The sequence below is a fragment of the Hemiscyllium ocellatum genome, chromosome 47 (assembly GCF_020745735.1).
Source record: "Hemiscyllium ocellatum isolate sHemOce1 chromosome 47, sHemOce1.pat.X.cur, whole genome shotgun sequence".
Taxonomy (NCBI): domain Eukaryota; kingdom Metazoa; phylum Chordata; class Chondrichthyes; order Orectolobiformes; family Hemiscylliidae; genus Hemiscyllium; species Hemiscyllium ocellatum.
In genome coordinates, this window is record NC_083447.1 from 8,322,223 (window position 1) to 8,346,086 (window position 23,864).

At 46.0% G+C, this 23,864-nt stretch overlaps 1 protein-coding gene across 2 annotated transcripts in view; it reads left to right on the forward strand.

Moving 5' to 3' along the window:
- Nucleotides 1-14,181: 14,181 nt before the first annotated feature.
- vaspb (vasodilator stimulated phosphoprotein b) overlaps nucleotides 14,182-23,864 on the forward strand; it is a 73,707-nt gene continuing 64,024 nt past the window's right edge. For both annotated transcript variants that reach the window (XM_060856092.1, XM_060856093.1), the window contains exon 1: nucleotides 14,182-14,518. In XM_060856092.1, the coding sequence (XP_060712075.1) occupies nucleotides 14,514-14,518 (5 nt within the window). In that variant the 5' untranslated portion in view covers nucleotides 14,182-14,513. The remainder of the gene's footprint in view (nucleotides 14,519-23,864) is intronic.

A 23,864-nucleotide genomic window follows, 5' to 3' on the forward strand; every position in this document is an offset into this window, starting at 1 on the left:
AACTTCTATATTAAATTATTGAGATCTATTTGAACAGCTTGTGTTTGTACTTATCTGCTTCAGTGGGTTTTGGTTGGAATGGGACCAGGGTACACTGGTAGCTGCTAAGTTAAAGAAGGTGCCTGCACTCAATGATTCATTGAGTGGAAGAACGCAGACACTAGGGCAGGAGTCTCTTCCATTCTTTTAGAGTCATAGATTTGTACAGCACAGAAACAGACCCTTCTGTCCAACTTATTCACGTCGATCAGATATCCTCTAGTTTTGGAATCCCCTATCCTGGGGATAAAAAACCTTAGTTATTTCACCCTATCCATGCTCCTCATGATTTTATAAATCTCTATAAAGGTTACCCCTCAGCCTCTGACAATCCAGGGAAAATAGCCCCAGCCTATTCAGAATCTCCTTACAGTTCAAACCTTTCAAGTCTGGCAATATCATCGTCAATGTTTTCTGCACCCTTTCAAGTTTAGCAACATCTTTCCTATAGCAGGGAGACCAGAATCGAAGGCAGTATTCCAAAAGTGGCCTAACCAAATACTTGTACAGCTGCAACATGATCATCCGACTCCTATTCTTAATGCACTGACAAATAAAAGCAAGCAGACCAAACACCTGTAAACATGTGGCTCCACTTTCAAGGAACTATGAACCTGCATTCTAAGGTCTCTTTGTTTGGCAACACTTTACAGGACCTTACCGTTAAGTGTATAAGTCCTGCCCTGATTCACCTTACCAAAATGCAACATCTCACATTTCTCTAAACTCCATCTGCCACGCCCTGGCCCTTCTGGACTTTGCCTGCCAACTTTCCACTAGGCTACCTCGTACATTGAACATTCCTCAGTCGATGGCCATCAATAACCCAGGTTCTCAGCATCTGAGGCCTGTGAAACAGGGCTAGCTAGGTGATTCCTGAAGAAGGGCCGAAACGTCAAATCTCCTGTTCCTTGGATGCTGCCTGACCTGCTGCGCTTTTCCAGCAACACATTTTCAGCTCTGATCTCCAGCATCTGCAGACCTCACTTTCTCCTCCTAGCTAGGTGCATGCAACTTTTCATGATTCCAATAACAAAGTTGTGAAACCGTCGACCACCCAGTTTTATTTACCACGTATTTCTCTGTGTGCTGTTCGCACCTGGTAAGTTTTAAAGATGTGAAGCTTAACTCCTTAGCCCATCATCAAAGCTCACCATACCTTCTCAAGGACTACTAGGTATGGGCAATAAGTGCTGGCCCAGCCAGAAATGTCCACATTGCACAGATGAATGAAAGAAAATCACAAACATAACATTAGTGTTGAGATTTTCATATCTTTGAAGCTATGATTTATTTAAGATTAACTTATAGTTAGGAGATAACCATCCATGCAAAGCACCATGGCTATTTAACTGAGGGGCATGTTGGGTCACTTCATAAAGTAGCCATTATTCCTGACAGCCATAGGGCTGCTCTCTCATTAGAGAGAGACACAACCGGTGGTGGTTTAACCTGAGGGTCACCATGCCTTGGATGAGGTTGAGAAAGGGGGAGTTTATATGATCACCTGAGCCAGTGTGGGGATTGAACCTGCGTTTTTGGTCTCAATCTACATCAGAAGCAAGTCATGCATCTGATTGGCCCCTGGGCCACTTCACAGGAGAGTGAAGAATCACCCATTGCAGAGGAATTGTGATCACGCGTGGACCAGAGTGTGAACCTTTTGATATTGCATAGTCTCTGTACAGTGCAAACAAGGAAACAGTGCCTGAAGCTGACTTTGGTGAAGGCAAAATTCAGAGGGGAAAAGAAGTTTAAAAATAATTAACTTGGATCTCCCCCTTAAAGACCACTAACATTAGATGACCAGGCACAGATAAATCTCATGTGGTTGCCATTTCAATTTCTAAAGTTTACAAATGCTAAAAGCACAATGGGTTTCCTTTCCTAAAGGATGTCAGTGAACCTTTAGGATTTTAAGGTCAATATTACCGACACCAGTTTTTATTTTCAGATTTACTGTTCTTTAAACCAAATTCAAGTTTAAATCTGCTGTGCTGAGGATTCACCTCTGGAGCCTTGAATAAATCCAAGCGTCTGGAATACCCACCCAGTAGCATATCCAACAGGAAGTCTTGTGGTGCAGAGGATAGCATCCCTACCTGTTTACCAGAAGGCCCTGGTCCAATACCCACCTCGAGACTTGATGGTCATGGAAAGTGTCTAATGACGTAGCCAAACAGCTTAATAATCAGTTGATAGAACTTTGTGACACACCAGTAGCAGACAGCCAAAGAGTTATCTAGTTGGACAGAACCATGTAGAAGCTGCTACACAACAGCCTCCCCGTGTGCAGATTGTTACTACGACTAACATCATCCTCATTCTAAGGGCCTGCCATGCGCACACACACACACACACACACACACACACCCGACATTTTCGCACGTATTACCGTGAGGTCCATCGTTCTTTGTCTGAGCAACGTGCTTTCCCTGTGCAATGTAGGAAAGGTGTGGCAGAGTTACAGGAAGAGTTCAATGTATGTGCACACAATGAAGATGAATCCTTGTCTCATTTCCATAAAATGGATATTGTTGAGAAAGGTTCACACCTGGCTTCTAGGCTCCAACTAGGTCAGAAGATAGAAAGGAAGGAAACATGCCTTCTTGGTCACTGGTCTTAAAAGATCCCGTGGCATTTGAGGCTGACACAGGCTGCCTGAAGGGTAAAAAGTGAGGTCTGTAGATGCTGGAGATCACAGTTGAAAATGTGTTGCTGGTTAAAGCACAGCAGGTCAGGCAGCATCCAAGGAATAGGAAATTCGACGTTTCGGGCATAAGCCCTTCATTAGGAATGAGGAGAGTGTGCCAAGCAGGCTAAGATAAAAGGTAGGGAGGAGGGACTTGGAGGAGGGGCGATGGAGATGCGATAGGTGGAAGGAGGTCAAGGTGAGGGTGATAGGCCGGAGTGGGGTGGGGGCGGAGAGGTCAGGAAGAAGGTTGCAGGTTAGGAGGGCGGGGCTGCCTGAAGCAGACTTTGTTGAAGGCAAATTCAGTGAGGAAAAAATTTTAAAATAATTCATTCCGACCTCCCCCTTTACGACTGCTAGCAGCAGATGAACAGCCATACTCCAGCAGATAAATTCCATGTGGTTGCCATTTTAATCTCTAAAGACTGCAAATGCAACCACCAAGAGGAAAAGTCTGTGGTTTCTCTGTGTGACAGAAGGAGATTATATTTGAAGGGTTTGGTTGAGATGAGGAGAAATGACTGAGGCAGCCACTATAGTTGTCATTCGAATGGTGGAATAAGATAGCTGTCTGGAATTCATTCCAACTTTCCACGCAGTGTGTGGTTCCAGTATTCATACCCATTCTCTGTGCAATGCCCTGAGAAGTGAGTGCTTGCAGAATGCAGCCTCACTCAATTCTGTCTTCCTGCATTTTCCAGTAGGGATCATTTTCATCTGCAACAGTTTTGGGTACACCGGGTTGCCAAACTTCCAAGTTTGCCCTGATGCCTCCAGGAATCAAAGATTAATCTCCAGGATTCTGTTCACAAGCAAAGTCTGGGATAAACATCACGAAGGGGTGTATGGTTAGCCTGAAAGTGCCTAATGGATTCTTCAAGGTCTGATTAAGATGAATACAAGAAGATATGTGGGCTTCAATATAAAACAAATTTATTAGCTTATTCAACTTTAGATTTATGCAAACTAATTACTTGGATTAGATTACTTACTTAGATTAGATTACTTACAGTGTGGAAACAGGCCCTTCGGCCCAACAAGTCCACACTGACCCGCCGAAGCGCAACCCACCCATACCCCTACATATACCCCTTACCTAACACTATGGGCAATTTAGCATGGCCAATTCACCTGACCTGCACATCTTTGTGACCGTGGGAAGAAACCGGAGCACCCAGAGGAAACCCACGCAGACATGGGGAGAATGTGCAAACTCCACACAGTCAGTCGCCTGAGGCAGGAATTGAACCCAGGTCCCTGGCACTGTGAGGCAGCAGTGCTAACCACTGTGCCACCATGCCGCCATAATGAATGGATCTATTAACTTAAACTACATTAGGCATATTCAACAGACGAGTCTTGGTGCCTTGTCTTCACGTCAGAGTTGTCCTGGGTGAAGGCTGCCACTTGGAGTTCTATCTTTGTGCCTAAGTCCCCCATCTCGTGAACCCCTTGTGTGATGAGAGAAAGTCCCTCTAGGTGGGGAAAGTCCCTGATATTATTCTAAATCTGACATTATGTGCTGTATTGCCGTCCTAAGTACTTCCCCAGCTGCAGCAGTGGTGTTAAGCTGGCAGTTTCCATTAGTGGTCATTTAATTTCTTCCTGAACAATCCAACCCATTAATACCTGATCCAAATTAAAACCACCTTGACTGTTTCCATTGGCTCGTGTTTTAAATTAAAATTTAAAGATTTTAATATATTTGCCCTTTAAAATTCAATTGAATTTCCTGTTGCACACTTGAACTAGCAACTTGTATCAAGGCATTTTATCAATCCCAGTTTCAGAAACAATTGCATCTAGGTTTGGTGGTTTTAAACAGTATTCTTATGTTGGAGATTCCAGTGACTGTAGGTAGTTCAGGGTTCCCCTGTTTTAAAAGGCTCTGACTCCATAACAGTCATGTCATTGAATCCCCTACAGTGCAGAACCAGGCATTCAGCCCATATTAATCCTTCAAAGAGCATCCCACTCTGTCCCTGCATTTCCCATTGATAATCCACCTAGCCTGCACATCCACAGACACTATGAGAAATAAGCATGGCCATTCCAACTAACCTGCACAGCTTTGGACTGTGGGAGGAAATCCACACAGACACAGGGAGAATGTGCAAACTCCACATAGGCAATGTGAAGTTCCAGCCAGAAACTGGAATCGAACCCAGATCCCTGGCAGTCTGAGGCAGCAGTGTGAACCACTGAGCCACCGGGCCGCTCTAAGACTAACGACTCCCTGTGTTCTTGAAATCTGTTCAAAAACAAAGTCCACTTTGGCTCAGGAAGACGCCCAATGGGTTAATAAAGTCCAGAATTTAGTCCTGTCCAAAATTACACGTCTCTGTTCTGCACTGTATTGTTCTATGTCTCCTCATGACAGAAGGTGTGCGAGAAGATTTAAAACTGTCAGTAGAAGGAATTAACTCTACTGGTCTCAAAATCGACAGGCCCAAGTTACCAGGTGATGTCATGTCGTACTGTCACGTTTAAAACTGTCAAAATCTCCTGATCATTTCAAACTGACAGTCTGAATTTTTCTTGTCTCAAAGAGAAAAAAAGTTTTCTAGTTCTTCCTTGTAACACCACCTTCAAAATATGAATATACAAAAAATTCTCATTCTGAATTCGGAGTTCGGTTTGGAAACCTTCCAAAACAGGTTTATCTGTGTTATGAGAACAAGCCAGACTATGTTTTTTTCCACACCATCTTCCTACAGCAATTAAAAAAAAACACCTTTTAAACTTTTCAATGAAATAAGATTTGTAAGTATTGAACCTATGATGCTTTCGGTTTAATTTGTTTTGGTACTGATCTCCGTTGAATGTGAGAGATGCCATCCCTGTAACTATCATGGGAACTCTCTGTGATACAGTCCAATTTTCACAGAGGGCTCCTTTAATTCCGTTGGGGTAAAGGGACTTTTTAATCTCTTCCCTAAAGTTGCACAAGGGTCCTATTCCTTCGTCCAACCCTTCCAGCACATTGGTGACATTACACACCAACCTTGTCTCACTTTTGGGCAGCACGGTGGCACAGTGGTTAGCACTGCTGTCTCACAGCGCCTGAGACCCAGGTTCAATTCCCGCCTCAGGCGACTGACTGTGTGGAGTTTGCACGTTCTCCCCGTGTCTGCGTGGGTTTCCTCCGGGTGCTCCGGTTTCCTCCCACAGTCCAAAGATGTGCGGGTCAGGTGAATTGGCCATGCTAAATTGCCCGTAGCGTTAGGTAAGGGGTAAATGTAGGGGTATGGATGGGTTGCGCTTCGGCGGGTCGGTGTGGGCTTGTTGGGCCGAAGGGCCTGTTTCCACACTGTAAGTAATCTAATCTAATCTAGACAGAGGTGAAACTGTTGGGGAAAGCCTGTCAATTACATTCTCGAGGTTATCTGCCCTGTCATGTAAGATAACAGCCCCAGCTGCTATCTGTTCTCAGATTCCTGTCTGGTTTATTTTAATTTTTGCTCTATCATAGGAAAAGTCCATTGCATCACTGCTTTCCATATCAACATCCAGTCAATCCACTTGCAATGTTGGGTCTAACCACAGCCTTCCCCTTGTATGACACATAATGGGTACTGTGCTTTGTTGTTGGTAATCCGCTTTACTCTGTAACTTCCCCACAGCTTTCTGTTTTCTTGTCCAACTGTAAAGCAGACAAATGGACACTGTAACTTATTACGGAGGAGAACTTCTTCAAGGTAGGCATCTTTGGAAAAGGTGTGGAATTAATCCTCCTGGGAGCAGATGCGGCAGTGGATTTGGGAGTAAGGGATAGCATTTTTACAATGGAATTGGTTCTCTTCCACTGCAAATTATTATGAACTGTTTCAAATTCAGCCGTTCCTTTTGGAGATCTAGCAGCATGTGTGGAGAGAAATCAGAGTTAACATTTTGTGTCCAGTGACCCTTCCCCAGGACTGAACAGTTTATGAGGAATGGTCACTGGACCCGAAACATTAGCTCTGATTTCTGTCCACTGATGCTGCTGAGTGTTTTCCAGCAATTTCTGTTTGTTTCTGAATCTGGGTTCTTTCAGTTTTTTTTCTCCTTTCATAACCTCTTTTGCAAGTCCATCTATTACTGTCACATAGTTCTACAGTTTCCAGTAAAACGCTTGCTGCCAATGCTCCCAACTTTCCCATTAAGCTAAGGATCAATAGCATTTTGGTATACCCAGTGTTCATGGTAACTTCAATTAAAAACTGTTGCTTCTCACAGCTTCTCAAACTTAAAGCCAATTAAACCATTACTCCCATGACATATTGATAAAGAAAGTGTACGCCTGTGACAATTGGAGATGTTCATTGATACTGGAGAACAAACAGACAGCAACCCCTCTCCATCCAAAGGAACCCATCCCTCAGTCTTCCACCTCTTCCTTTACCCTCTTGAGCATTTCGTTCAAACGTTGCTCACTGTGCCAAGTGTACTGTTAGATTGAAATTGCCTAACGGGTTCTCTAAGTTCTGATCAAAATGCACACAGGAAGCCACGTGCACTTCTAAATAAAGCACGTTTGTTGGCTTAATGTAGCTTGCCTTTTTGCAATGTTGGACTTTTTATTTCTCTATTTTCTAAGCTCTGGTAACTGAAGAAGCTGGACCTGGGGAGGTTTGCACTGTAAGTGGGGACTTAAAAATTTTTCACTGTACTCTTTTGACAATAAAACTAATTCTAATTCATCTACCTCAGATTCACAAACGAATAAGTAAATCGATTAACTTAAACTACTTGAGACGTATTCAACAAGTCTCACTGCCTTGTCTTCATATCACAGATTGATGGTTGCCACTTGGAGCTCCACCTTCATTCCCATTGGCCCAGTCTTGACCCCAATGCAATGGTGAAAGTCCCTGAAGCTGGGGAAAGTCCCCATTATTAATACTTTTCCAGGCATTCCTCTGTGCTCGACGGCCAGAAACAACTCCAGGTGCCGCTACAAAACAGATTGTTCCCAATCTCGAGGCAAGGTCATTGCAGTTACCTTCCTGCCAAAACAGGCTGCTTTTATACTTACGTAATACAAAACTCTCCAGATACTGGAGATCCGAAACAAAACCTGAAATGGCTGGCTCAGCTCAGCAGGTCCATGGGAAGGAAGCAGAGTTAACATTTCGAGTTGGGCGACTTCATTAGATCTCTTACACCGAGCAATTTTTGAGAAGGTTTGTAGCTCAGGTTGATGATGAGCATGTGAGTTAGCTCGCTGAGCTGGAAGGTTTGTTTTCAGATGTTTCGTCACCATGACAAGGTAACATCATCAGTGAGGGTCTCCGGTGAAGCGCTGGTGGTATGTCCCATACCACACCACCAGCGCTTCACCAGAACTCTCCCTGATGATGTTACCTCGTTGTGGTGACGAAACATCTGAAAACAAACCTTCCAGCTCAGCGAGCTAACTTACATACTTATCTTACACCAAGTTGTTTTTCACATATTTTCCTTCGGTTGCTTATTGCCATCTCCAGTCAACTCTTAACGATTAACGATCTAGTTCAGAGATATCACTTTTATACTAAAAGAGGCGTGTTAACTTTTGAATGATTCTTCACACAGCTTTTTTTAAATTGGGTATAGAAGTAGTGGGGATAAAGTCTGCATGGCAGTGTCTTTCCAAATAGCTGTGGAAAGGGAGGACACAGTGAGCAGTTGGAGAGATGGCGGGGGTGGGGTGGACTTTGCAGGCTAGTCGAAGGTGTGTGGGAAGGCAGTGTCATGTGATTTAACCTCTAGGAGAACATCCAATCAGGAATGACAACCTTATTGGGATCCCTGGTCCCCCCCTCACCTTCTCGAGACCCAAGAATATTCTGGAGTACTGTGTACAGTTTGGGGTCTCCTTACTAGAGAAAGGATGTACTGGCCCTGGATGGGGGCAGAGGACGTTCACTAGGTTGGTTCTGGAGTTGAGCGGGTTGGCTTATCATAAGAGATTAGGTAGACTGGGACTATACTCATTGGACTGAGACGCGATCTTTTACAAACATATACAATCCTGAAGGGAATGGATAGAATAGAAACAGGGTGGTCATTTCAGCTCCTGAACTAGACAGCATAGCCTCCACCTCCTGATGCTGCCTGGCTTGCTGTGTTCTTCCAGCCTCCTGCCTCAAAATAAGGGAGAGCAGATTTAGATCGGAATCCTGATGAAGGGCTCTTGGCCGAATTCTCCTGCTGCTCGGATGCTGCCTGACCAGCTGTGCTTTTCCAGCACCACACTCTCGACTCTGATCTCCAGCATCTGCAGTCCTCACTTTCTCCTAGATTCCGGACTGAACGGAGGAGGAACTTCCTCATCCAAAAGGTTGTGAACCTGTGGAAATCCCCCCCTCCCCCCAAGTGAAGCAGTTAAGGCTACCTTGTTGAATGTTTTGAAGCCATGATGTGGAGATGCCGGTGTTGGACTGGAGTGGACAAAGTCAGAAGTCACTCGATACCAGGTAATAGTCCAAGAGGTTTATTTGAAATCACAAGCTGCTCCTTCATCAGGCGGGAGCAAGGAAAAGATAGATTGTTGAATGGTAAAATAATTAAGGGTTATGGTGAGTGGAGCTAAGTCCACAAAAAAGATCAGTTATGATCTTATTGAATGGCAGAGCGGATTCCAGCAGCCAGATGGCCTACTCCTGTTGCTCTCTCTTATGTCCTTATTTAAGTGTGCAATTTATGAGGTCAAGTAACAGCCTGTGATAACGGACCTGGGACTTCCTGATTGCCACATAGTCTAGTGCTGCTATCAACCAACGCACTAGACAATTAACCCTTCCGTTTAAAAACCGGCTCAAGTAGAGATGCAACAGTTCAAGTCGAAGAGAATGAAGAGAGCTTGGCCACTTGTTCCCATACCTGACAGATCTCTCGGACGCTGGCTTATCAAGGAGGTTTCACCTAAATCAGGTTCCCCAAATTAAAAAGAAATTCCACAATTCTAACCACTTAGCATTCCGATCTGAATGCCTACTTTGTTTTATGTACATGGCCTTCCCTCATCTTGTTAAAGACATCAATACCAAATCCAGAACACTGTACAAGTGTGGGAGTGACCGCAATTACATTTAGAGTCGTAGAGTCATAGAGATGTACATCACAGAAACAGACCCTTCAGTCCAACTCGTCCATGCTAACCAGATATCCTAAATTAATCTTGTCCCATTTGCCAGCACTTGGCCCATATCCATCTAAACCCTTCCTATTCATATACCCATCCAGATGCCTTTTTAGTGTTTTAAGTGTATCCACCTCCACCACTTCCTCTGGCAGCTCATTCCATACACGTACCACCCTCTGTGGAAAAAGTCACCCCTTAGGTCCCTTTTAAATTTTCCCCCTCTCACCCTAAACCTATGCCCTCTAGCTCTGGACTCCCCAACCCCAGGGAAAAGACTCTGTCTATTTATCCTATCCACCCCCCTCATGATTTTATAAACCTCTATAAGATCACCCCTCCACCTCCGACGCTCCAAGGAAAACAGCCCCCGCCTGTTCAGCCTCTCCCTGTAGCTCAGACCCTCCAACTCTGGCAACATCCTTAAATCATTTCTGAACCCTTTCAAGTCATTCTAAACGGTTAACAAAAGCAATTGAGAATCAAAAACATAGAATACTGGATAAACTGAGCAGATCTGGTGGCATTAGTGGAGAGAGAAAAACAAGGTTCACAATTCGAGTCCAGTTACCCATTGTCAGAACAAGACATCACAGTAGTCTCGAAACGTGAGTCTGCTGTGATGTCTTGTTTTGATGAAGGGTTACTGGACTCAAACTGTGAACTCTATTTTTCTCTCTCCACAGAGACTGCAGAATTGCAGAGTTTCTCCAGGAATCTCTGTGTTTGTTTCGGATTTCCAGCATCCACTGGATTTTGCTTTTATTTCAATTGAGAGAAAAAAACCCTTGTGCCAACATTTGGTGTCTCTGTCCTTTAGGAGAAAGTGAGGTCTGCAGATGCTGGAGATCAGAGCTGAAAATGTGTTGCTGGAAAAGCGCAGCAGGTCAGACAGCATCCAAGGAACAGGAGAATCTTGGATGCTGCCTGTCTCTGTCCTTTCCCTGTCCTGGTGCTATAAGATATTTACCAGTTGGAGAGGGTCAATTAGCCTCAGTTAGATTACTTACAGTGTGGAAACAGGCCCTTCGGCCCAACAAGTCCACACCGACCCGCTGAAGCGCAACCCACCCCCCTACATTTACCCCTTCACCTAACACTACGGGCAATTTAGTGTGGCTAATTCACCTGACCCGCACATCTTTGGACTGTGGGAGGAAACCGGAGCACCCGGAGGAAACCCACACAGACACGGGGAGAACGTGCAAACTCCACAGACAGTTGCCTGAGGCGGGAATTGAACCCGGGTCTCAGGTGCTGTGAGGCCGCAGTGCTAACTACCGTGCCACCGTTGGCTGTATGGCTCATGAGTGATGCCAATAGCATGGGTTCAATTCTTGTACTAGCTGGGTTTACCATGTAAAACTCTCCTCCTCACCCTGTCCCCTCGCCTGAGGCGTGGTGACCCTCAGGTTAAACTCACTGCCAGTCGTCACTCTGTAATGACTGAGCAGCCCTAGAATCTGATAGGACCACAACTTTATCTTTACACCTTGGAAGGTTAAAACGGTGCTTTGGCACCAACAGGGTGAGGTTGGGGTAGCTGGTGGGTTCAGTGGTAGAGGAGCTGCCAGACGCTTGCCCTCAGTGATCTAAAGCAGAGTTCAATGAAATGGCAGAGACAAGCCAGTATAAATGCCGGAGGAAACACCACAGAAGCGCTTCACAGGAGGCTCCCAAGCACTGAGGGTGTCACCCAGAAAGGGGACGAAACGTTTGCAACACAAACTCCCAGCTCGGCGAACAGAACCACAACAACGAGCACCTGAGCTACAAATCTTCTCACAAACCTTGAGGAGGTAGAAAAGCAGTGAGGTTTTCTGAATATGTTTTCTGAAGTGCAGGACGGGGGTAAATGAAGACATTAGACTTGGTCGTTAAGTATATCCAAGGCTGAGATAGAGAGATTTTTAATCAGGAAGGGAATCAAGGGTTATGGAGAAAAGACCGGAAAGCGGAGTTGACAATTATTAGATCAGCCATGTTCTCACAGAATGGTGGGGCAGACTGGATGTGCTGACTGACCTACATCTGCTCTGCATCTTGTGACATCACATGCTCTCTCCCTCTCTCTCTGATGGACTATATATCACACACTCTCTCCCTCTCTCTCTGATGGACTATATCACACACTCTCTCCCTCTCTCTCTGATGGACTATATCACACGCCCTTTCCCTCTCTCTCTGATGTACTATATCACCTAGACAGGGGACGAAACGTCTGCAACACAAATTCCCAGCTCGGCGAACAGAACCACAACAACGTGCACCCGAGCTACAAATCTTCTCCCAAACAGAGTTCAATGAGTCTGGTCAATAATGGCCTCTGGCCCCAACATTGTAGCCAGCTGAGAATTGTTAAACATTGGCCTCCTGGTCAATTGGCACCAGCAGTGACCTATTCCCTTGCCCTAACTCCTGAACAGTATTTCACAGAGTGCAGGCAGCAATGGGAAAGTTTGTCACCCACCTTCTAATCGCTCTTGAACTGGACGTCTTGCTGAGGGCAGTTAAGAGTCAGCCATATCGCTGTGAGTCAAGAGTGTGGTGCTGGGAAAGCACAGCAGGTCAGGCAGCCTCTGAGGAGCAGGAGAATCGACGTTTCGGGCAAGAGCCCTTCATCGCTGAGAGTCTGGAGTTACACGTAGGCCAGATTGGGTGGGGATACTTCTTCCCTTCAAGGCATTAGTGATGCCTGAACTGTTTTGTTTTGCAACAGTCAGCACACGGTAACATGGTTGCCATGAGTCTAGCTTTTTAATTCCAGATTAGTTAATTGAATTTAAATTCCAACGTGGGTTTGAACCCACTCCAGAGTATTTGCTGGAGATTATTGATCCATTGACGTTACCACAATGTTCCTCAATTTGTTAATTTTTAATGAATCAAGTGGTTAGCACTCAACTCCACACACACCCAACTCTCCCATTTTCCACATCCTCTTGAATGTCATTCTCAAATGTTGGATTAGCAGCTCAGTGGTTAACACTGCTGCCTCAGTACCAGGGGTCTGGGTTCAATTCCACCCTCCCACACTGTCTGTGTGGAGCCTGCACATTCTCCCTGGGTTTGATTAGATTAGATTCCCTACAGCTTGGGAACAGGCCATTCGGCCCATCCAGTCCACACTGACCCTCTGAAGAGTAACCCCCCCCCCCAATTAGGTGCATTTCCCTAATGCACCTAATACGATGGGCAATTTAGCACGGGAAATTCACCTGACCAGTGGGAGGAAACCAGAGCACCCGGAGGGAACAAACTCCACACAGACAGTCACCCGAGGCTGGAATCAAACCTGGGACCCTGGTGCTGTGAGGCCGCTGTGCCACCCCATTCCTCCCACAGGACAAAGATGAGCAGGTTAGGGTGGACTGGCTGTGAGAAACTGCCCCATTGTGTCCAGGGCTGTGCAAATTAGGTGGGTCAGCCGTGGGGAATACAGGGTTACAGGGACTGTGTAGGATGCGCTTTGGAGGGTTGGTGGGGGCGTGATGGCTGATAACCTGCTTTGACGCAGTAGGTATTCTACGAAATGTTAAACTGTAAATAGAATTTATTCTCTAATTATGTCATAAGAACAGGAGTCAGCCATCTGGCCCCTCCAGCCTGTTCCCCTATTCAATAAGACCATGGCAGATCCTGATCAGGGCCTCAGCTCCACTTACCCACCTGCTCACCATAACCCTTAATCCCTTTCCTGTTCAAAACTCTATCTTTGCCCTAAAAACATTCAACAGGGAAGCCTCAACTGCTTCACTGGGCGGGGAATTCCACAGATTCACAACCCTCTGGGTGAATCCTCAGCTCAGTGTGAAATCTGCTCCCCCTAATTTTGAGGCAATGCCCCTAGTTCTAGTTTCACCCTCCTTATTTCTATCTTATCTATTCCTTTCGTAATTTTATATGCTTCTATACCCACTTGTCCCTCACTTCTTATTTGATCTGTTACAGAGGGAAAAAAAACTTGCATTTATATAGCACCTCTCACAACCTCAACACACTTCACAGGCAACAAAGTACTTTTGAAGCTTAGAGACTGTTATAACGAAATGCAAATTTCCACACAGCCAGCTCCCACAAACAGCAGGTTATGTGTTTTGTGATGTTGTTTTGAGGGTGGGGGAAATATGTACCTTCTTTCCAAATAGTTAAGTCCATCTGAGGGAGAAGGTCAGCGTTCGCTGGGGACTGCAGGTCCCTCACGACTCTGCAGTGGAGCCCAGAGAGAGGGAGAGTTGAATTATCCTCACTGTCCATCTGCCCTTTTAAGGAGATCTCTACCGTAGCCCTTTTAAATGGCACAGTGCTGGCGGAAGTGCAAGGCTGTGCATTGTGGGGCTGGTCGACTATGTGAATACTGAGACCAGGGAGTGGAAGGGAATACAGTGTAACATAGAGTGGTTATAGTGTGGCGGGGAACAGCTAGGGTGAAGCATGTTACAACAGGACCGTGTTCACTGCTGAAGAGGTATGCAACATACTGCAGTGATCTAGAGAACTGCAACTACAACAAGGAGAACCTCTTGGGCAGGTTAATAACTCGCCTCTTACAGAGAAAGAAACAGACGAAGCAAGAGAAAAATCGGTCGGTGTGTGTGTGCAAGCCCGGCACACACAGGAATTTGCTTTTGCAGAATCTTTACCAGCCTCTGAAAGGGAATCTTCAAAACACCAAACATGAGGTAGGACTGCAAGCTTTTTTTTGTGTGTGTGTGTCAGTTTCTGGGCGTGTGTGCATTTCCACCAGTTAATAACATGCTGCGGGAATGGGATTAATTTCCTTGGGTTCGCGCTATAACCAGGGCACAAGTCCTTCTGAGTGTTCCGTGTGAAACGCAATGGGCAAAGTTTACCCCACGCTTCGTGCAGGAAAATTTGCAATTTTTGTTTTCCAAGTCGCGAATGCCTTCACTTAATTATGAAAATATAGTTTTAATTAAGTTTTTTTTTAATCCGCTGGGTTTGAATTCAGTGAGAGATCAATTAGATTGAAACTTCTGTTTTTGATTCCGGTTTCCTCTTTGAGTAGGGAGTTTTTTTATAAGTGGGCATTTGAAATGTGTGTGTGTTTTTTTTCCCTGAGTGTATTATACAAAAACATCAATTCCTAATTCTGTCATTGTCCGTGTACTTGTTTCCCCTCCTGAGTTATTTGAAGAAACTTAATTTCAAGTGCACTTTTTTCCAATTCTAGTTTCAAAACAATGCAGCATACCTTTTGAACCTGGATTGTTAATTTGTTTAGTTGTTCAACGCAGATTTTCGGAGGAGGAGCACTTCTTTAATAGGTTCTATTTAGCCTGAGTTTGGTGGGGAATGTAATTAATGTGGTTTTGATGATGTTTTGTTACAAGAATTCTTGTAGGGTAGTAACCACAGTCTAGAATAAAGTATTAAACTGCAAACAGCCAACCCCCAGCCAACTTTCCCCTTGCAGTTTTTATATTTATTCCATCGTCCCATCTCTTCCTCCTCTCTCTCTCTCTCTTCTCCTCCCCCCCCCCCCCTTTTTTTTGTTGACTTCTTTGGAAGTTTTCTGGTGCAGAAAATCCAAAAGTGTTTATCAAACTTATTTTCTGTAATGGCTTAAACATGACTTCCTGAATCATTGTTTTCAACTCAGCTGCTTTATATCAGCCTTGGTTTTACAACCGGGTTTCTTGGTAACAAGAGTGTGTGTGTGTGTGTGTGTCTGCATTTAACGTGTCTTTTTGTCACTTGGCTTAATTGTCCAGTTCCAGTTGCTGTGTGACATCACGGCATGTTTAAATAAGGAAAGCAAATAGTTGGTGGGTGATGTGGATTTCTTCCCAAAGAAGACATTCCTTGGATTAAACCCACGGCGCTTTTAATGTAATCAGTAACTGGTGCAGAGGTTTTTATTTCAAGAGACATTTGGTGTTACTTGGCCATGTATGGAAGAGATTCCAAGGCAGGTAGAACTCGAGCTAAATTGAAAAGGAGAGTTAATGTTTCAAATCTGCAGACCCTGCTTCAGGAGAGCCCTGATTCAGAGTGAGGGGTCTCCCTGTAAATCCAAGGGCCCAGGTTCGACAGATGGTGGAATTCAAAAAACGTCTGGGATCAACATTCTAATGTTGTTCGATGGAAAAACCCATCGGGTTCACTACTGCCTTTTGGAAGGGAGCTGCCATCCTTACCTGGGCTGGCCTACTTGTGACTCCACACCCACAGTAATGTGGTTGACTCTTAACTGCCCTCTGGGCAATTAGGGATGGGCGATAAATGCTGGCCGAGCCAGTGACTGAATAAAAGAATAAGTCCCCACCCACGGGAAACGTCATCTTTTCTGCACCAATTCTATACATACTTTTTTTTTAAAAAAACGTATTTTTCATATTTGTATGGGGGAGACCCTCAGCTACAGGAGGCCACCTGAGATGGCCTCCGTTCTATCAGCACCTCCAGCAAAGCTGCACTCCCTCGGTGCTGTGATGGGATCTTTGGCCTCGCTCCCATTTTCCTTCCTTCTAGTGAGATTTCAGTCGGTAACCTTTGGACTCTAAAGGGACAACGCAAGCAATGAGTCACGGTCATCCAACCCTGAGCTCCCTCTCAAGCCGGATATGGAGCAGCATCGATATTTACTGTCTGAATCCAAAACTTTAACCAAGGTAGACTTTTACCTCTGAGGAAAAGCTGGGCCTGTCTCCTCGGCAGTTTAGAAGAGTCAGAGGTGACTGAAATGAAACAAATAAAATCCTGGGAGGGACTTGACTGAGTGGATGTGGAAAGATGGTTCCTCTTGTGGGAGAATCTACAACAAGGGCGCCCATTTAAAACAGACATGAGGGGACACTTTTATTTCTGATGGTTGAGAGTCTTTGGAATTCCATTCTTCAAGAGGCAGCGTCAGGAGAACCCAAAACCCAACCAGAAATGTAAAGGCGTAACTTTTGATTTTTAGGGAGTGATGGGAGCTACAGCTGAAAACATAAACCTGCAGAATCTTTCAGTGTGTTTAAGGCAGAGGGAGATCGATTCCCGATGACCGAGGGGGGTGAAGGATTATCGGGAGGGGGTGTGCAGCAATGTAAAGCTGAGGTTCAAATCAAATCAGCTGCCATCTTACTGAATGGGGGAGCAGGCTGGAAGGGCAGAGCGGCCTACTCCTTGTTCCTCTTTTTGTAGGTTAGACATCCCCTGGTGGGTGACTGTAATAAAATCAAACGATCAATGGGAATTGATCAAAATTAAAACCCGATAACGTGTCCCAGGGAGATGATCACTCCAGCCCTTCTGATGCCCACTGTCTCTGGACCCTCTGTGGTGCCAGAGGACACTGCATGCTCCCTCTTAATGGGTACCAGAGGTCAGACATAACTGCACAGTGGGGCAGCCCCTGCACAGCCAAAACCTCGGCCTGTTGATGGCCACTTTGGCCAAACTCATGAGGAGGTCCTCAGCTCTGTCTGCACCTCTCTCCCTCCTGCCCACCGGTCAGGAGTACGGGACCCAAAACCCAACCAAAAATGTGAAAGTGTTCTTTTATTTTAGGGACTGCAAATGAAAGCATAACCGGGGCCCCAGACTGCCCGTGACCTGACACCGTGTGAACCTGCTTAACCTTATGTTGCATTGGAGTGCCACTTGTGACACTGTCCAGCCCAGATTCACAGTGGAATGGGGAAGGAGCCCACATCGTTGCCCACACTTGCAGCGCTCCGATATAGCACAGGATAGATACAGAGCATTTCCCCATGACACATCACCAGCCCGGTTAGATCGTGTTTTGTTCTGGGGGGGGGGGGAATTGGGGGTGTGGAACATGGCCCATTCTGCCCGGGTGACGTTGATGGTCTCCTTTCCCTCAGGGGCTTGAGTGTTGGACTCTGCGGTTGGTCAGACCAGATGAGGGAAGCAGGTTCCCTGAGGAGCATCCAACTCTGGTTGCCCTGCTATAGGAAGGATGCTACTTAAAGTGGAGAGGGCTCAGAAGAGATTGACCACGATGTTGCCAGGTCCAGAGGGTTTGAGTTATTGGGCGAGGCTGGGACTTGTTTCCCTGGGGTATAGGAGATTGAGGGGTGACCTTTTATAAATGTTTCTAAAATCGTAAGGGGTATGGAAAAGCAAAAGTCTTTTCCCCAGTGCAGGGGAGTCCAAAACCAGGCAACGTATTTTTAAGGTGAGAGGAGAAAGGTTTGAAAAGGAAATGAAGGTCAACCTTTTTACACAGAGTGGCTCATATGAGGACTGAACTTCCTGAGGAAGTGGTGGATGCGGGTGCAGTTACAACATTTTTAAAGGTAGTTGGAAAGGTACGTGAATAAGAAATGTTTGGAGGGATGTGGTCCAAATGTAGGCGGTGGGCCTAGTTCAGTTTGGAAACGTGGTCAGCTTGGGCTAATTGGACCAAAGGGTCTGTTCCCATGCTGTATGATTCTGACTCTTGGGGCAGCATTCAAGGGTTTGCTGCCTCCATTCCCACAACAAGGAAAATTTTTATGGCATTCAATTTTCCCACTTCCCACACTGTTTGCGCTCTCTTGCTTTTTGGATTGTTCCATTGCTGCTGCCACCTGCGGAACAGTCTGGAGGGGTTGAATGGCCTACTTGTGTTCCTAAGCCATGCAACCCTCGCTCTGCAGCCCTGCATTTACATGGCTCTGCTTAATGTTGTGAAATGTCCTGAGGTGACTCCCAGGAGTGTGCTTGGACGTGCTGCTATAACGTGCGTTTCGTTAACACGACTGACGAACTGGGGACGCTGTTTTCTGAAGCTCAAAGTACTGGTTATAACACAATTCCAGCAACCTGTTGGACTATAACCTGGTGTTGCGTGATTTTTAACTTTGTACACCCCAGTCCAACACCGGCATCTCCAAATCATAGTTTAAATGTAGTTGCTATTTCGGAGATGTCTAAAATCACACGACTCCTGGACAGAGCTGAAAATGTGTTGCTGGAAAAGCGCAACAGGTCAGGCAGCATCCAAGGAACAGGAAATTCGACGTTTCAGGCATAAGCCCTTCATCAGAAATGATTCCTGATGAAGGGCTTATGCCTGAAACGTCGAATTTCCTGTTCCTTGGATGCTGCCTGACCTGCTGCGCTTTTCCAGCAACACATTTTCAGCTCTGATGGTGCTGAGGCTGGTTCTCTCAGAGCTAGTCCCACTCACCTGCCTTCTCCTCACGGTCTGCAAATTTGTTCTCCTCTGGGAACGGTTAAATTCTCCTGCGAAAGCCCCCAATAATCTGCACGCTCAGGCTGCGCATTCCTGAGTCTAACCACGTGTTGTGCAAAAAAAACTTCTTTCTTGTGATGCTCTTGGTCGTTTTACTGGTGAGGATTTAGATTAGATTCCCTACAGCGTATGAAAATGGGCCCTTCAGCCCAACAAGTCCACACCGACCCTTTTGAAGAGTAAACCATCCAGACCCATTCCCCTACCCTGTGTTTATCCCTGTCTAATGGCACTTAACATTACGGGGAATTTAGCACGGCCAAGTCACCTGACCTGCACAACTTTGGATTGTGGGAGGAAACCCACGCAGACACGAGGAAAACATGCAGAATTCACAAAGGCAGTCACCCGAGGCTAGAATCGAACCCAGGTCCGTGGTGCTGTGAGGCAACAGTGCTAACCACTGAGCCACTGTGCCGCCCACACTGAACTTAAGTTAGTGTCCCCTTTGCCAATCCACTCTGTACAGGAGCCTTGTGATTTTAGACATCACCGTCAGATCTCCCTTTATGATGGGTTAATCCCCATTTTCACCAATCTATCTACACAATTACGGTCTCCTGCCATCAAAACATTGAGGTTCCTCTCAACCTGTCTGCAACCCCTACAATGTCTTCATTTTAAGAGTGACATGCTCAATTGTAATTGTCAATCTATCGTAGAGTCTCAACAGTGTGGAAGCAGGCCACTTGACCCATTTGAGTCCATCCAGACACACCCTACTACCTTATCCCCATCACCCTACATCTCCTATGGGACAACTCACCTAACCTGCACATCTTTGGACACTGAGGGCAATTTAGCATGGTCAATCCACTCTAACCTGCACATCTTTGGACTGTAGGAGGAAACCCACGCAGACATGGGGAGAACATGCAAACTCCACACAGACAGTCACCTGAAGGTGGAATTGGACCCAGTCCCTGGCGCTGGGAGGCAGCAGTGCTAACCACTGAGCCACCACGCCACTCCTTCTGTTAATAAAGTCGGGAATTGAAAGCTGGTCTCTGATAGTCACCAAGAAGCAATGGGATTATTGTTGGGGGAAAAACTCATCTGCTTCAGCAATGTCCTCTTTAGGAAGGGGAAATCTGGCCCAGACTGGGCCAATGTGTGACTCCAGACTCTACAACTGCCCTCTAAAAAGGCCCTAGCAAGCCAGTTGATTCAGGGCAGTTAGGGATGGACAGCAAACGCGGGCTCTGCCAAGAATGCATACGTCCTATGAAAGAAATAAAAGAATTGAGATGCTGTTAAAACAAAATAAATAAATTGTTTGGTGCTACACAGAACTTCGTTTGCACTGAGCGCCTTCTCTTGATCTGGGAGTCTCCGAAGCTGTCTCCCAAGGCTCCGTGGATCTCAGGTTGTGAATCCCTGTTTTACGTTACAGGGACCCGTTCCATTTAAAACAGCTGCAAAGCTCTTTAGAAATGCCCCCATGCTTGTGAAAGGCACAATAAATTTTCATCACAACACAGCTGGTGGACGCAAGTTGCTTTAACATTTTTGAGTCAATCGATTTCAACACAGACATTGCACCAGCAACACAGCGGAACTGAGGAAATCAATGGTTTATATTTGTGCACCACTGACTTTGTGTGTGTGTGTGTGTGTGTGTGTGTGTGTGTGTGTGTGTGTGTGTGTGTGTGTGTGTATAATTAGATTACTCACAGTGTGGAAACAGGCCCTTTGGCCCAACAAGTCCACACTGACCCTCCAAAGCGCAACCCACCCAAACCCGTTCCCCTACATTTTACCCCTTCACCTAACACTACGGGCAATTTAGCATGGCCAATTCACCTAACCTGCACGTTTTTGGACATGGGAGGAAACTGGAGCACTTGGAGGAAACCCACGCAGACACAGGGAGAATGTACAAACTCCACACACAGTCGCCTGAGGCGGGAATTGAACCCGGGTCTCTGGAGCTGCGAGGCAACAGTGCTAATCACTGTGTAATAATTGTTGGAGAAAGCAAACTAACCGTGAATGCATGCGCTGAACTTGAAGATGTGCTGGTTAGGGTGGAATGGCTGTGCTAAGTTGTCCCATAGTATCCAGGGATGTGCCATGGGAAATGTAGGGTTACAGGGATCGTGTAGGGGCTGGGTCTGGTTGGGATGCTTATCGGAGAGTCAGTGTGGACTCGATGGGCCAAATAGCCTGCTCCTACACTGTAGGGATTGTATGTGAATTTGAATTCCACCAAAGTGACTTATAGAGTTATAGAGATGTACAGCACGGAAACAGACCCTTTGGTTCAACTTGTCCATGCTAACCAGATTTCCTGAATTAATCTAGTCCCATTTGCCAGCACTTGGCCCAGATCCCTCCAAACCCTTCCTATTCACGTACACACCAGATGCCTTTTAAATGCTGTCATTGTACCAGCCTCCACCACTTCCTCTGGCAGCTCATTCTCCTACACTACCCTCTGTCTGAAAAAGTTGCCCCTTAAATCCCTTTTAAATCTGTCCCCCCTCACCCTAAACCTATGCCCTCTAAGTCTGAACTCCCCTATCCCAGGAAAAGACCTTGACTATTCACCCTATTCATGCCCCTCATGATATTATAAAACTCTAAAAGGTCACCTCTCAGATTTGAGCCAAAGTCTCAAGTATTGCCTATGACTCTCGATGACCCCAGTAAGACCTCTGTGTGTTTTATTGTAAAGTTGAAATGTTGGAGGTGGTCCCTCTAGTTCCCAACGCTCTTCAGTGAAATGAGACGGGGGCACAGGTGGAGAAACTGGAATGACCGAGCAAGCTCTGTTAACGGTGATAAATGACTGATTCATCTCTTTTTAGTCATGTTGGGTGAGAGTTAAATGTGGGTCAGGAAGTGTGCAGAAGTTCCTCTTCTCTTCGATGGTCCCCCACCACTCTCTCTGAAGATGCTGAGTCATGGTGAAATGTTGCCTGTGCTTGGTGTGAGTTGTCATGGTGTGATATTTGCTGAATGGTTTCCTGTGGAGTGAGCTTACACTATGGTGGGTAGTGGGAGACTGTTTGACACAGCTTTTCCATTCAGTAAGATCATGGATGATTCTAACGATGACCTTCACTTTTGCTTGCTCCCAGTTGCCCTGAAGTCATGTCAAGTCTTTATCTAGCTCGAGTTTTAATGATTCAGCCTCCCACAGCTCTCGGGAAGAGAATTCCAAATCCCTCCTGACTAAATGCTCCTCATTTTCCACCCTAAATTGCAAACTCCTTTTGAATTTATACCTGCCCCCACCACTCTAAATTTCCCACCCCAGGAGGGTAACAGCCACTTAGCATCTAAACACTCCCACCAAGAGCTCCCTTAGGATTTACATGTCTCAGCGTGACCAGTCCAGCTCCCCCCATTCTCCTGAACTGCAGTGAGGACAGAGAAAGAGAGCGCTCTCATTCCAGGAATCAATTGGGTCAACATCCTCTCTGAACCTGAAGATGTGCAGGTTAGGGTGGATTAGCCGTGCCAAATTGTCCCGTAGTGCCCAGGGATGTGCAGGTTAGGGTGGATTGGCCGTGCTAAATTGTCTCGTAGTGCCCAGGGGCAGGTTAGGGTGGATTGGCCGTGCTAAATTGTCCCGTAGTGCCCAGGGATGTGCAGGTTAGGGTGGATTGGCTGTGCCAAATTGTCCCGTAGTGCCCAGGGATGTGCAGGTTAGGGTGGATTGGCCGTGCTAAATTGTCCCATAGTGTCCAGGGATGTGCAGGTTAGGGTGGATTGGCCGTGCTAAATTGTCCCGTAGTGCCCAGGGATGTGCCATGGGAAATCTCGGGTTACAGGGATCATGTAGGGGCTGGGTGGTTGGGATGCTTATCGGAGGGTCAGTGTGGACTTGATGGGCCAAATGGTCTGCATGGATCAAGATAATTTTTCTTTCCCCCCCCCCCCCCCCCCCAAGGGCTTGTCTTCAAACTTTGAGGGCTACATTTTCCTTCTCACTCTCTCCTTTGTTCGGGACAATGCTGTCATTTTGGGGTGCCCCACGGGGGTTTTGATTCACTCCCAGAGCAGAATTAGAATCATTCATCAGTATCCCCATCGTTATTGATCCCTCAAAATGAACCCCGATGCTGACTGGAGCTTTAATTTACTTCACACCATGGTATTAATGCCAACAGGCGGCAACAGCCCTACGTTAGCAATTGAGGGTATGTTTATCTCCAATGCGGTCAGTTTTTCTGTAACGCGATGGTTGCATTCCTGTGCAGCCTTGCTTTATAGAGAAATCGCACTTCAGAAACCACGCTCAAAGTCCCGTTCCAGCCAACATACGTTTTAAAGGTCCGCACAATTCCCCAATTTGTCAGTCAGTGAATTCTGGTTGATGAAACGCGCTTTATAGCAGAATGACCTGTAACTGAGTTGCAACATGTGGTCAATGTGACCATCCTGTCTCCCAGTTAGCAAGGTATTGCTTTGTTGGTAGTCTCTTTTTTTCTTTATATATTTCCCCCACCCAATCTCTTGCCCTCTCCTGGCCTAATCTGTCCCAAATTACATTGCAAAAGCCTTTTTTTTTCAAAAAAAACCAATTGTTCATAATTGCAACATTTAAAAGGCATCTGGATGAATTTATGAATAGGAAGGGTTTGGAGGGATATGGGGCAGGTGCTTTCAGGTGGGACCAGATTGGGTTGGGATATCTGGTCGGCATGGACAAGCTGGACTGAAGGGTCTCTTTCCGGGCTGTGTATCTCTAATACATGGGATCTGGGCGTCATTTATTACCCCCAAAGGTGGGGGTGAGCTGCCTTCTTGAATCTCTGCGTTCCACGAGCTGTCAGGGCACTCGCAATGTCCATTGGTGAGGGAATTCC